This window comes from Gorilla gorilla, chromosome 14 (assembly GCF_029281585.2).
Source record: "Gorilla gorilla gorilla isolate KB3781 chromosome 14, NHGRI_mGorGor1-v2.1_pri, whole genome shotgun sequence".
NCBI lineage: Eukaryota > Metazoa > Chordata > Mammalia > Primates > Hominidae > Gorilla > Gorilla gorilla.
This window is the reverse complement of record NC_073238.2, coordinates 109,936,489-109,950,729: the sequence shown is the minus strand read 5'-3', so window position 1 is coordinate 109,950,729 and position 14,241 is coordinate 109,936,489. Positions and strand designations below refer to the sequence as shown.

At 45.0% G+C, this 14,241-nt stretch overlaps 1 protein-coding gene and 1 non-coding gene across 4 annotated transcripts in view; one reads left to right on the top strand and one right to left on the bottom strand.

Annotated features, from left to right (window-relative positions):
• Positions 1-14,241, top strand: part of ABCC4 (ATP binding cassette subfamily C member 4 (PEL blood group)) — a 283,972-nt gene that overhangs the window by 87,568 nt on the left and 182,163 nt on the right. For all 3 annotated transcript variants that reach the window (XM_055360589.2, XM_055360590.2, XM_055360591.2), the window contains 4 exons: positions 3,104-3,193; positions 4,288-4,451; positions 5,984-6,109; positions 7,128-7,377. In XM_055360589.2, the coding sequence (XP_055216564.1) occupies positions 3,104-3,193; positions 4,288-4,451; positions 5,984-6,109; positions 7,128-7,377 (630 nt within the window). The remainder of the gene's footprint in view (positions 1-3,103; positions 3,194-4,287; positions 4,452-5,983; positions 6,110-7,127; positions 7,378-14,241) is intronic.
• LOC115930483 (small nucleolar RNA U13) lies at positions 3,437-3,541 on the bottom strand. The gene has a single exon (XR_004067119.3). It is a non-coding gene; the product is annotated as a small nucleolar RNA U13 (small nucleolar RNA).

Below are 14,241 nucleotides of genomic sequence, written 5' to 3'. Positions count from 1 at the left end.
TAAAGAGCATTGAGTTTTGTTCACGCAGGCAGTTAAATTCCTGGCAGATTGGCCCCTTTAGCATTGAATCCTTCTATCTGTCTGTCAATCAGTTAATCATAGGGCAGGTAGCTCCATTCTGAACTTATTCCAAGTGCACAGCTGTTAATCTAGGGTGAGATCTTTATTACTAAGACATAGCCTTCCTGGTGTCTCAGTTGAATGCCTGAGGCCCCAGTGGAGATTTCCTTCCTCTCCTCGGGCGGCATCTCCTACTGCATGACCTCCAGAATCTTCAGTCAGCACTCAGCCCCATAGCTGCTGCTTTCCTAGGCCTCATGGAGTCTGGCCCTGCTTATGAAGCCGTTGGCAAAGTACCCTGGGTAAATCCCTACTGAAACTTCTGGGGCAAACCCTCTGCTACTCAGGCTCACAAATTCCAGATGCTTCTACAACTTGGAACAACCATCTCTTCCTCCACCGCTCAGTGAAACTGTTTTGCTTGGGCAGAAAATGTCCTCAGGCATAAAGCCAGGTCAGTCCCGGGCCGCCACCTACATTTCCCGGGCCGCCACCTACATTTCCCGTCTCTTGAGGCTCACAGCCTGTGTTACCTGTGGTCCAGTGCCTGAAAACAGCTGTGTCATATGTTTTGCCCAACGTTACAGTTTTCCAGGGGAGGGCAAGTCCTCTCTCATGGTTGGAAGCAGAAGCCTGGTAGTTTGCTTGTCAGCTGTGTCTTCCTCTTTTTTTTTTTTTTTTTTTAAGATGGAGTCCTGCTCAGTCACCCAAGCTGGAGTGTAATGGCACGATCTTGGCTTACTGCAGCCTCTGCCTCCTGGGTTCAAGTGATTCTCCTGCCTCAGCCTCCTGAGTAGCTGGGATTACAGGCACCTGCCATCATGCCTGGCTAATTTTTGTATTTTTGTAGAGACAGGGATTCACCATGTTGACCAGGCTGGTCTCGAACTCCTGACCTCAGGTGATCTGCCTGCCTCAGCCTCCTAAAGTGCTGGGATTACAGGTGTGAGCCACCGCACCTGGCATGTCTTCCTCATTAATAATATTCATGGCCCTTCATGATTTTTTTTATCCTATCTGGAGTATGACTGATTTTATTTCAGCAGACCCTTAATTTCTGTGTTGACTGTAGAGTTATCGTTCACTTGGGTTAACTTCTATTACAACCCGAGTATCTGCCCAGCCTTTTATTCCACCTCTACACCTGGTCACAGTAATACACGACTTACAAGTAGCCCTCCTGGTGCACCCAGAAGAACTTTGTCTTTGTCACAAATTGGCATCTGTGCTGTCTTACCTAAATCCTCATTGTTGGCAGCAGACACAATCTGTGGATGATAGTTCAAGTTGGGCACAGTTGACTTCAGATTTCTTGAAAAGGGTCAGCTTAGGCTTAGAGTTTGGTGTTGACATTTTGCTTTTATTTTGTTAAAATTAAGTATCAAATTTACATGCTTTAAAAATGTGGTATTTTCTGCATGTGGGATTAACATTTTGTATGTAAGACTGGCTTTATAAATATTTACAGATAGTTTGTAGTCAATAAGGCACATTACGTTCTGTTTCTTTCGTACAGGGGCGGGCTGGTCTCTCTCCTTCCCTTTCTTCTCCCTCACTCCTACGTTTTCTTCTTTCTTTGTATTTTATGATTGATTCACTTATATTTGCATAATAGCATTTTTTAATTTTTTTTTTTTTTTTTTTTTTTTTGAGACAGAGTCTTACTCTGTCACCCAGGCTGGAGTACAGTGGCGCAATCTCGGCTGACTGCAACCCCTGCCTCCCGGTTGAAGTGATTTTCTGCCTCAGCCTCCCGAGTAGCTGGGATTACAGGTGCACACCACCACACCCAGCTAATTTTTGTATTTTTAGTAGAGACAGGGTTTCACCATGTTGGCCAGGCTGATCTTGAACTCCTGACCTCAAGTGATCTGCCTTCAGCCCCACTAAGTGCTGGGATTACAGGTGTGAGCCACCGCGCCCGGCCATTTTTTAACTTTTCAAAATGTTTTCACTTCTATCTGGCCCTTTTTTTCCCATTCACATAACCCTCGTTGACAGTCTTGTTGCCTTTTGCCTGGACTGTTATTCCAGCGGCAACTCGTTCTCCTCCTTCCAGTAGTCTCCTGGCCAATCGCTTCTACTGTTTAACCTTCCTTAAGTTGAGCTTCTCCCTCTAACTTGAAAAACCACACGTACTGTTCCATATTGCCTTCCATAAGCTTCACCTGCTTCAGCCCCGCTTCCATGAACTTCACCTGCTTCAGCCCCATTTCCATACGCTTCACCTGCTTCAGCCCCGCTTCCATGAGCTTCACCTGCTTCAGCCAGGTTTGGGGTGTTCTTTATTCAGCAGCCCCCACATCCCCCTTCTCCGTACTTCTGTCCTAGCTAGGCCTCCCCTGCAGCGCCCTTCCCTTCCCTCCATGAAGTCCCTCCTTCATCGTCCAGGGTCTCTCCCACCCAGTGTCCCTCAGTTCGAACTGCCCCCAGTTCTCTGTGCAGGTCACAGTTGAATCACAGGTGTCTGGACATACCTAGCCCTGTCTCCCAAGGCAGGAAAACATGACTGTGTCACTGTATCTGCTGGGGCTCCTGGTGTCCTCCAGATAGTTGATACTCCATGTTTGTCGTTTCCCATTGAACACATTGAAACCCTGTGATCCAGGCAGGGTGAAGAGACTAAGGCCCTGTGTGTTTAATAATGTTGCACAGAGAATTAGTGATTGGTCCAGATTTATAGTCCACGTCCTCTCATTTTGTTCCTCTGACAGCCTCTCTGTTCTTCCCTAATTTGGCTCAAAATTACTTTGGTTGGCTCTTAAGTAGAAACTTACGTCCTTTTGTACTTGGGGGCATGTCCAAATTCATTAAATGAGGTGGGAGATTTTTCTTCTTCCTACCCCTCGCTTTGCTGTCCTGACACAGCTGCCACCACTAAAGGTGCTGGTGGGGCAGAGAGAGGGGGCAGTGGGGGGGTGGGGATGCTTGTGCTTAGATCTGGTCTTGACATCACACGAGACTTCCTCAGGTCTGCTGTGTCCTAAACCTGACTTAGTATCACTGCATGAATACAATTCTCTACTTACCTCTTTTATTTCAGGCACTTCGTCTTAGTAACATGGCCATGGGGAAGACAACCACAGGCCAGATAGTCAATCTGCTGTCCAATGATGTGAACAAGTTTGATCAGGTAAGCTGCAGCTCAGGGATCCTTTTTCATTGCATTAAACACCCCTGTTCCCCCTTTTATTCTTTCTGGAGACGGGGGCTCACCCTGTTCACACTGGATTGCAGTGGCAGGATCATAGCTCTCTGAAGGCTTGAACTCCTGGGCTCAAGTGAGGTGCGATCCTCCTGTCTCAGCCTCCTGATTAGCTGTGACTACAGGTGTGCATCACCGTGAACAGCTAATTTCTTTTTTTTTGAATTTTCATGTCAGATGGGCTATTGTGGAAACATCATAACAAAATTCAAGGGTGGCACATCTCACACAAGTGCGTGAACACCCGATTATCATGCTCATGAACTACAAAAGGATTGCTGGCTAGTTTCTTTTTTTATTATTTGTAGAGAAGGGATCACGCCTTGTTGCGCAGGCTGGTCTCAAGATTCTGGCCTCAAGCGATTCTCGCTACCTTGGCCTCCCAAAGTGCTAGGATTACAGGTGTGAAAACCATACCCGCCCAGTGTCCATTGTTTAATACTTACCTTGTAGCGGTATCATTTATCCAGGGCATTCTAGCTGCTGGCCATATTCATTTTGCACTAGGACCACTTTTTTTTTCCAATTATTCATTCATCAGAATGAACTAAAGCCTCCGCTCAGTGTCAGGGACAATGAATAAGACTTGGTTTCTGTTCTGAAGAAGCTCACTGCCTGTCTGGGAGACAAACACACAAGTAAATTACTGGAGTATGTGGTGGGCACTATAGTACAGGCTTTCTTGGGGTACTGGGGAGCCCCAGGGCATATGGGAGCTGAATTCTGTGGCAGAGAGTTCTGGAAAATGCTCAGCTCATCAGTGAAGATAGTCACGATCAAGACATTCTTCTAATGCTGCTGGTCAGATTCTCTTGCAAGTCTCCCAGACCCACTCTTTGTTTCCCCAGAATGGCTTCACCTGTGGTGGGTGCTTGGCTTTCTGCTTTAGCAGGTGTAAACCCACTGCGGCCATTTCTGTTTAGGATCTTGCCTGTTCTTTTCCAGCGGATCGTTTCTGTACTGTGTTCTTACTGGTTTTGCTTTTCTGGAGTCCTAAGAACGCTCTGTCTTTTTCTTTAAAGGTGACAGTGTTCTTACACTTCCTGTGGGCAGGACCACTGCAGGCGATCGCAGTGACTGCCCTACTCTGGATGGAGATAGGAATATCGTGCCTTGCTGGGATGGCAGTTCTAATCATTCTCCTGCCCTTGCAAAGCTGTTTTGGGAAGTTGTTCTCATCACTGAGGTAAGAGAAATACTGCTGTGAAAAATGTCATATGTATTTGGTAACATCCACAGTCTTCCCAATGCTTTTGTTCAGAAACAAACTAAATGCCTTTTATTATCTCTTCCTTGCATATGTTGCAGCTCTTCAGGCTCAGCCAAGGGGACCTCCGTCCTTACGCTGAAGGCAAATCTTCAAGGGAGAAAGGTGAAGGCATTCACTGGCTCCTCCCAGCCAGCTTTTCAGGCGCTGTGGCCTCAATAAGTAGAGTGTCCTTAAGCAGAAATCACATATGTAGAAGTTAGTTAAACATATAATGAATAATGATAAATTGAAATGTTTCATAGGCTCCATTCTAGCTGCATACATCTTTACCATGCTTGTGTTAGAGCTATTTTCACATGTGTATATATGTGTGTTATTTTTAATTCAGTATTTCCATTAAATTGTAAGCTCCCCAAAGGCAAGGTGAATTTTAATGATGTAGTTATAAAATCACACAGTCCTAGTAGCATATATGTTAGGAATATGGTTGTTAGCTGGTCGTGGTGGCTGACGCCTGTAATCCCAACACTTTGGGAGGCCGAGGCAGGTGGATCACTTGAGGCCAGGAGTTTGAGACCTGCCTGGCCAACATGACAAAACTCCGTCTCTACTAAATTTAAAAAATTAGCTGGGTGTGGTGGTACACGCCTGTAATCCCAGCTACTTGGGAGGCTCAGGCACGAGAATCACTTGAATCCAGGAGGCAGAGGTTGCAGTGAGCCGATATTATGCCACTGCACTCCAGCCTGGGTGACAGAGTGAGACTCTGTCTCAAAAACAAAACAAAACAAAACAAACAAACAAAAAAAAACCAGAAAAAACAGCTTTTGGTCAAGAGATTAATGATGATAAAATAAATTAGACTTGAAGCAGGTTCCAACGAATTGGAAATGGTTCATTGTCAAGGTTGTCAGCTGGATTGAGATGAGCCACTGTTGGAAGTGCATTGAGTTCTTTGTTTTATGCTTTTGCTTATGGTGTATTTTCTACTTGGACCTTCCCCTCTTTGCCATCTGGAGAAATAGTCCTTGTCCTTTGAGGCCCCGTTCAAATACTCCTGGTCCTCTGAAGCTTTTTTTTTTTTTTTTTTTTTTTTTTGCTCTCCTCTTTCCCAGTGGAGTTAACAAACAGCCCTTTCTTTTCTGCTCCCCAGCACTTCATTCCCATTTTAGCACACTCTGACCACTGTGTTATCGTCAGGCTCGGGTGCCTTTCTGCCTTTCCTGCCCACCTGTGAGCTCCTCGAGGGGACAGATGACATCTGACTCATTTTCATGTCTTCCTCAGCAGATATTACAAATTCTCCAAAATACTTGTTGAGTTGGTATAGATTGTTGACTTCCTAATCGAAGTCTTTTTCTATTTGTATTTTGAGTAGGACCTGTCTGTGTTGTCGGAAGCAAAAGTGCTGTAGGGAACCATGTGATGCAGGTCCCTGCCTGTGCCTGCCGCTGATAAGGGCAGGCTGTGATCGCTCAGGCTCATCTCCTGTGTCTGGTTCCCCTTAGGAGTAAAACTGCAACTTTCACGGATGCCAGGATCAGGACCATGAATGAAGTTATAACTGGTATAAGGATAATAAAAATGTACGCCTGGGAAAAGTCATTTTCAAATCTTATTACCAATTTGAGAAAGTAAGTTTTTGTATACATTGTACCATATTTTTGTACTTTTCTATTTGCTATTCTTGTTGATGGTTTTAGAAGTTTTACTATGTTTTCACATTATGGGAAGTTCAGTACAATCCATCCCAGTCCCCACGCATGGCAGTTGGGTTAAGTAGAATGGTAGAGAATGTTATTTTCACTTGGTCTTCCATTTACCATGTTCTTAAACAGAAAGCATGTATGCTTCTTACTAATACAAAAGTGAAATTCCAAATGTTTCTGAATATCCCAAATCCCAACAATGAGTCTAAGATGTTAGTATTTGAGAAGAATGGTGTTTAAAATAAAACTATAATTTATATTAATGTAGCCAAATGGACAAGTTATAGAGACTGGGCATATCTATATTGGACCAAACTATATGAATCAGTATTTTTCATTCCAAACAGGCATGGAAATACTGTTAGTTGTGCTTTGTGTTATTAGAAATTTTGGAGGGGGCTGGGCGCGGTGGCTCATGCCTGTAATCCAAGAACTTTGGGAGGCTGAGGCGGGTGGATCACCTGAGGTCAGGAGTTTGAGACCAGCCTGGCCAACATGGTGAAACCCTGTCTCTACTAAAAATACAAACATTTGCTGGGCATGGTGGCACATGCCTGTAATCCTAGCTACTTGAGAGGCTGAGGCAGGAGAATCGCTTGAACCAGGAGGCGGAGATTGCAGTGAGCTGAGATCGCACCATTGCCTGGGCGACAAGAGTGAAACTCTGTCTCAAAAAACAAAATATGTATTTTTTTTTTTGCTTTTGGATTAAATATTTGATTAGTTGTTGCATTCCAGCACATGATACTTCTTATGATTTCTTGGGTAGTTCCTGGCCACCTCTCACCTTTGCACTTTTTTGTTGTTGTTGCCCAGGATGGTCTCAAACTCCTGGGTTCAAACAGTTCATCCACCTCAGCTCCCAAAGTGCTGGGATTGCAGGCCTGAGCCACTTTATCTGGTTGACATCACTGCTTTTTTAAAAACCTGTACTCTCTTTCAGGAAGGAGATTTCCAAGATTCTGAGAAGTTCCTACCTCAGAGGGATGAATTTGGCTTCATTTTTCAGTGCAAGCAAAATCATCGTGTTTGTGACCTTCACCACCTACGTGCTCCTCGGCAATGTGATCACAGCCAGCCGCGTGTTCGTGGCAGTGACGCTGTATGGGGCTGTGCGGCTGACGGTTACCCTCTTCTTCCCCTCAGCCATTGAGAGGGTGTCAGAGGCAATCGTCAGCATCCGAAGAATCCAGGTTGGTGTCAGATGCCATTTTAAAGTTGTAGGTGCATTTGAAATAGAATGATGTCTCCTTTTATTTAGCATCCCTATGTTCCAGTGTAATGACATTTAACTCTCTCATAACCAAAACGTGCCGCCATTCCAAAATGTTGTGTGTACTTCTCTATCTTAGACAGAGCGCGCTAAAGACAATGCAAGCATTGTGATCATTTGTTGGCAGCAACATAAACAGCAGTGGCACAGGGCTTTTGATGTACAGGTGGTAACTGCAGGGGTGATTAAAATGTCTAAGCTGTCTAAAAGCAGGAAAAGCAAATAGATTTCATCTCTTATGTTAACACCAATGAGAAAGTAGTGAGTATGGGTTGAGTATGATTCTTCTTTGGGCTGGAAGGAAAGAGCTTGCTGGAGGTCTCTGCTTCTTGGTCAGGAAGAATGGCCTCAACTTCACTTAGCTATCCCTGTTTGAAAATAAGTTCTTTCCTCTGTGGATGTTTTCCTTGTTAATTTCTGTGCATGCTTTTAGGACCTCTGCCATTTCTTTCCTGTGTGCTTTTCACTTTTTTCTTACTGTTGATGAACCTATCTCTGCCAGACTTCTTTATTTCCAATTGGTTGATTTCTACTGCCTTGCTCCATTTGTACTACTGTAACAAGGACCATTCTCTGCTTCCCAGATGGACCTCTGTGTCCTCCCATCGTGGAAGAAACAGAAGGACAAAATGGGCCTGGTTAGTTCCCTCCAGCCTTCTATAAGGACACTAATCCCCTTCAGGAGGGCTCTGCCGTAGGGACCTAATCACCTCTTAGAGGCTCCACCTCTTAACACTGATGCTGGGGTGAACTTCCAACCTATGAATTTAGAACAGGCATGCCCATTCAAACCATAGCATCCACTTTACATACCATCACCTTTTCCTAAGTAGCTGTCACTAAATTACCAGGGGCAAATAATTTATATCACCAAGGTAAGGTCCTGGCACATAATGTATGCTCAAGTATTTGTGTGTTTATGAATAAGTTGAAAATTAAAATAAATTGGCTTTGTGAGAGGGCTTGGCAAGAACTTGACTGTCTAAGCTTTTCAAAAATCTGCTTTGTTTTATTCCTGGTTCTTAATAGAGATGGATGCCCAAGGACAGACTCGAGTGAACTTAGCTGACACTGGCTGTGATTATTTTTTTATTTTTATTTTTTTGGTGGGGGAGAGAATGGGGTGGGTGTTGTCATAAAAGCTAAGATTCTTTTTTATGATGAAGTTTGTTTTTTAAAGATGAGATCTTGCTGTGTTACCCAGGCTGGAACATAGTGGCTATTCATAGGCAGACTCCCACTACTGATTAGCAAGTTTGTATTTCATAAAAAATATTACCTGTAAAACAGACCATACAGAGTCAATTCTTATCCCCATTCTTTCTGACAACAGCTTCAGGTAACACTGTGAAGGGATGGTCCATGCAGGTCAGTAACACCTTTTTCATGTAGCTTTTGCATCTTGAAAGAAAGAACTTAGGGATGTACTTTGACCAGAGTATCTTTCTGAGTGTGCAGGACACCTTTTTCAGACGGAAGGGCCACATGTGCATTGTGCTGCTGTAATTCTCTGACTGCTATTGCTGCCCCTCACCGTGATTGCAGGTGTTGGTGTGTGTACCATGGACCAGGGCTCTTGGAAGCCTGTACATGTTATTTCATGTTATTCTCAGAATTGAAGGACATAAGCATTAGTGTCCCCACTTTACAGAGAATGAAACTGGCTCCTGTAATAGGTTAAGGAGTTTGCCTATCTTAGAACTAGGAATCTGTTCAGAACCATGATTTCTTAACCATGGTATGTTGCCTATTGTATTAATCTGTTTTTATATTGCTATAAAGAACTTCCTGAGACTGGGCAATTTATATAGGAAAGAGGTTTAATTGACTCACAGTTCAACATAGTTGGGGAGACCTCAGGAAACTTACAGTCATGGCGGAAGGGGAAGCAGGCACTTTTCTTCACAGGGTGGCAGGAAGGAGAAGTGCAAGCAGGGAAAATGCCAGACACGTATAAAACCATCAGATCTCATGAGAACTCACTATCACTAGAACAGCACAGGGGAAACTGCCCCCATGATCCGATTACCTCCACCTGGTCCCACCCTTGATACGTGAGGATTATGGCGATTACAGTTCAAGCTGAGATTCGGGTGGGGACACAGAGCCAAACTGTATCACCTATGTTGCTGCCTTAGTATCCTCCGGTGTGGGATATTTCCTTCAGTATTCCTTTACTCATCTAGTCATATTCCAAAAACCTTGAAAGATTCTCTGTTTCTTGTGGAGTCCTATTTCTGAACCCTAGGTGTAGGGCTTACCTGTGTGTGTTTCCCAGCACATGACTCGTCTCTGTTCCCACTTTGGGGTCTTTTGCTCTGTGTGGCTGGGGTGTCCTCCCTTCTGTCCTTGATTTAAGCAAATGCTACTAAGCCCTCCGGCCAGGTCTCAGGAGCCTGGTGGTACTTTTGTTCCTGCCGAGCAAGGCCAGTACGGTGCAGCTCAGCATTGATGGACACATAATGGGCACCAAATGCTGGATGGACAGAAGCAGCAACTATAGCAAAAGTCCGGGACCCAATACAGACCCAAGGTGGCCCAGCCTGCACTAGAAGCTAGAGGAAGGCCGAGCGAGGAAGCAGACTCGAGTTGAATATTCCCAGAACACCAGGCCTTGTTCAAGGGGGATGTGAGGGTCCTTAACTCCGGGGAGCTGAATTTTTTTCAGAGTGGACTGGATCGGAGTCTCTGCCTCGTTATGTGTGTCCCTCTGTGCATCTCAAACCCTATTGGACTTGGTGGACCTGCTCTTGTAAGAGAGGGGCCGTGTCTGACATTAAATATAGACCCTCCTGGCCGGGCGCGGTGGCTTACACCTATAATTGCAGCACTTTGGGAGGCCGAGGTGAGCAGATCACTTGAGGTCAGGAGTTAGAGACCAGCTTGGCCAACATGGTGAAATCCCGTCTCTACTAAAAATATAAAAATTAGTCAGGCATGGTGGTACATGCCTGTAAGCCCAGCTCCTGAGCTACGCGCCTGTAATCCCAGCTCCTCAGGAGGCTCAGGCTTGCTTGAACCCAAAAAGTGGAGGTTGCAGTGAGCCAAGATTACGCCACTGCACTGTAGTCTGGGTGACAGAGTGAGGCTCTGTCTCCAAAAAAAAAAAAAAGAAAAAAAGAAAGAGCCTCCTGACTGGCTTCCAGGCTGTGAAACAAATGGACTTTCCTTGGGCCATGTGGAGAAATAGAAACAGTCTTAGTCTGTCTTCCTGGCCATTATGAGATAAATGAAGATTAAGATCAAGACCATGGGGCTTTATATGAACAGGTAATAGCTGGTGAGTACTTACTAGGTAACAAGGAGGGGCCCAAGTGCCTTATGAATATTCACTCCTTTTACTTGTGTAACTCCCCTATCATTCCCACATTACAGATAAAGAAACTGAAGCCTGAGGAGGGTGAATAGCACCTCCACGTTTTAACAGTTAATAAAAGGCTGATCCAGGGCTTTAGCCCAGGCCGTCAATTTGTCTCAGAAGTGCAGCCAGGCACGATGGCTCACGTCTGTAATCCCAGCACTTTTGGAGGCCTAGGTGGACGGATCACTTGAGGTCAGGAGTTCTAGACCAGCCTGGCCAGCATGGTGAAACCCCGCCTCTGCTAAAAATAAAACAACAACAACAAAATCAGTTGGGCATGGTGGCACGCACCTGTAATCCCAGCTACTCTGGAGGCCAAGGCACGAGAATTGCTTGAACCCGGGAGGTGGAGGTTGCAGTGAGCCGAGATTGCACCACTGAACTCCAGCCTGGGTGACAGAGGAGACTCCATCTCAAAAAAAAAAAAAAAAAAAAGTGCACATTCTTATCCCCACATGCACAGCATAACCTGAATGCAGATCTCACTTCCGTGTGGCAGCCATAGAAAATAATTGGGCAAAGAGCAGCCCCAACAGGTGATATGGTGGGGTGGGACGCAGACCTTGGGTTCTCACCAACTCTCTGGGCCTCGGTTTTATTGTTTTTAAATAAGGGGATTGGACTTAGTGTCTGGAGGTCATTTCCTGTTTTGTCTCACTTATTTAGAAACCCGTCTGTATTAGTCAGAGTTCTCCAGAGAAGCAGAACTGATAGGGCCCACGTGTATGTACATGCAGAGAGAGATTGGTAGATTGATTGATAAAATTGTCTCACGCAACTTGGAGGTGATGTAAGTCCGCAATCTGCAGGGCAGCTGGCAGGCCAGAGACCCTGGGAAGAGCTGATGATGCAGCTTGAGTCTGAGGAGGACAGTCTTGAGGCAGAATTCCCTTTTCTTTGTAGGTCTTTTTTCTCTTAAATGCCTTCAACTGATTGGATGAGCCCCGCTGACATTATGTAGGATTTTAAAGTCTACAGATTTAAATGCTAATCTCAACTGAAAAACACTTTCCCACTGATACCCAGACATGTTTGACCACATATCTGGGGACTGTGGCCTAGCCAAGCTGACACATAAAATTCACCATCACAGTCTTTGTTTTCTTTTGAGACGAGTCTCACTCTGTCGGCTAGGCTGGAGTGCAGTGGCACGATCTCAGCTCACTGCAACCTCTACTTCCCGGGTTCAAGCAATTCTCCTGCCTCAGCCTCCTGAGTAGTTGGGATTACAGGCGTGAGCCACCATGTCCAGCTAATTTTTGTATTTTTAGTAGAGGCAAGGTTTCACCACATTGGCCAGGCACGTCTGGAATTCCTGACCTCAAGTGATCCACCCGCCTTGGCATCCCAAAGTGCTGGGATTACAGGTATAAGCCACCGCACCCGGCCCATCACACACTCTTTAATCCTCATCTCTTCTTTTCGGCTCTCCATACGTGACTTTGTACTCATTTTCCCCTTATTTTCGAAGCCATTTGTTTATAGATTTCTTTCCCTTCCTAAACTCTAAACTTACAAAAGGCAGACACAATGCCTCATTCATCTTTGTATTATGTATAGATTGGAGGTGCTCAGAAAATGTGTAAGTGAAGTCAACCTCCAGCTTCATTACATCTATGAAATTTGGAAAATGCCTAACAACTGAGCATTATTTTAGTGGGAAGTGATGACTGTCGTTCTCTGCTGAATTATGTCACACATCAGAGAGTGTGGCATGAAAGGGATCCTGCAGACGATTTTCAGGGAATTGTGGTCCAATATGCAGCTAGGGAAGAAATCCTTAAGATTTTTTATTTTTTTCCCACCAAAGTGCAACTCACCTGTGTCTAAGGCTCGAAATTCCTGTTCCTGTAGATAGATGTATGCATGTAGTAAAATAAAATGACCGGCTGGGAATTTTACATTTTCCAGTGGCTAACTTTGGCAAGGTGCTCTGTGTCCAGATAAAGGATGCATCTTTGACTTGGGCAGGAAACCTTAGTTTCCCCTCACTTACATAGTTTCTGGTGGGAGGATGGGCCTAGCGTTCAGCAATAGTGATTTTCACTAAAGGAGAAACAAATGGCCAGGCATGACTGGTAAGAAAGCGTTGGTGCTCGTATGGTAAACTCCTTCATGGTGGTGTTGAAGTCATTGTTGGAGGTTTTGTTTTGTTTTGTTTATTTGTTTGTTTTTTCTTCCTTTAGAACTTTGTGTTTTTTCAACCTGGATGGTTCCTGTAACCCATTTAAAATTTTGTCCGCAAGTTCATCAGAATTACCTGAGGCACGGATTAAAACTAAATTATTACACCTTGGAGATTCTGCTTCATCAGGCATTGGCTGGGTCCCAATATCTTTTGTTTTGTTTTGTTTTGTTTTGAGACGGCGTCTCGCTCTGTCACCAAGCTGGAGTGCAGTGGCGTGATCTCAGCTCACTGCAACCTCTACCTCCCAGGTTCAAGTGATTCTCCTGCCTCAGCCTTTGGAGTAGCTGGGACTACAGGCATGCACCACCACACCCGGCTAACTTTTGTATTTTTAGTAGAGATGGGGTTTCACCACGTTGGCCAGGATAGTCTCAGTCTCTTGACCTCGTGATCCACCCGTGTCGGCCTCCCAAAGTGTTGGGATTACAGCGTGAGCCATTGCGCTCAGCCCAATCAATATCTTTAGAAAGTGTCCTTGTGTCCCTGAAAATATGCTGTCTTTGGGAAACCTTGCCCTAGTTGTGTGATAAAAAAACGCATGAGGTCAAAATATATGTAGCAAATATAAACGACGTCAGGATAACTTAAGACTAAAATCATTTGAGAGGAAGCACACAGACACCTGTTTTGGTCTATGCTAGGCTTTTGGGGGTTAAGTTTGGAATTTATTCATTCACTTAGTCATTGACTCTACAATGTAATTGAGCACCTAGCTTAAGCTGGCACTGTGATAAATGCTTAGATACAATGGTAAGCCAATGCACAGAAGTCCTTCCTGCTGGGAACTTCCTCCTGGGAATCATCAAGTGGGGGTTAATAAATAACCACGTAATTAAAATCAGTGCTCATGTGTCATTGTCTTTGGAAGGCAATATCTGAGATGCCATGAGGTGCTTTGGTAGAGATGCCCATGCCATTGTGGAGGTGTAGTGCTTCCTGCGAAGGCTCAAGAAATAGCCTGCAGCATTGCGTGCGTGGTAGTGGAGAGAGATGGGGAAGGATTTGGGAACGGAGGTGGCTTGGGGCAGCCAGGAGGCTGATGCCCTGCATTTCCCTGGGGGTAATTATGTGAGAAAGCTCTTAATGTTCAAGAAAATCCACACATTTTCAATTCACCCTGGCTGCAGCCTGGGGAATGCACTGGGGGCCCAGAGTAGAGGCAGGGAGATACGTCAGGAGGCTGATGCAGCAAGCAGTCCCGGAAGATGATGATGGGATTTGGACTCAGACCAAGT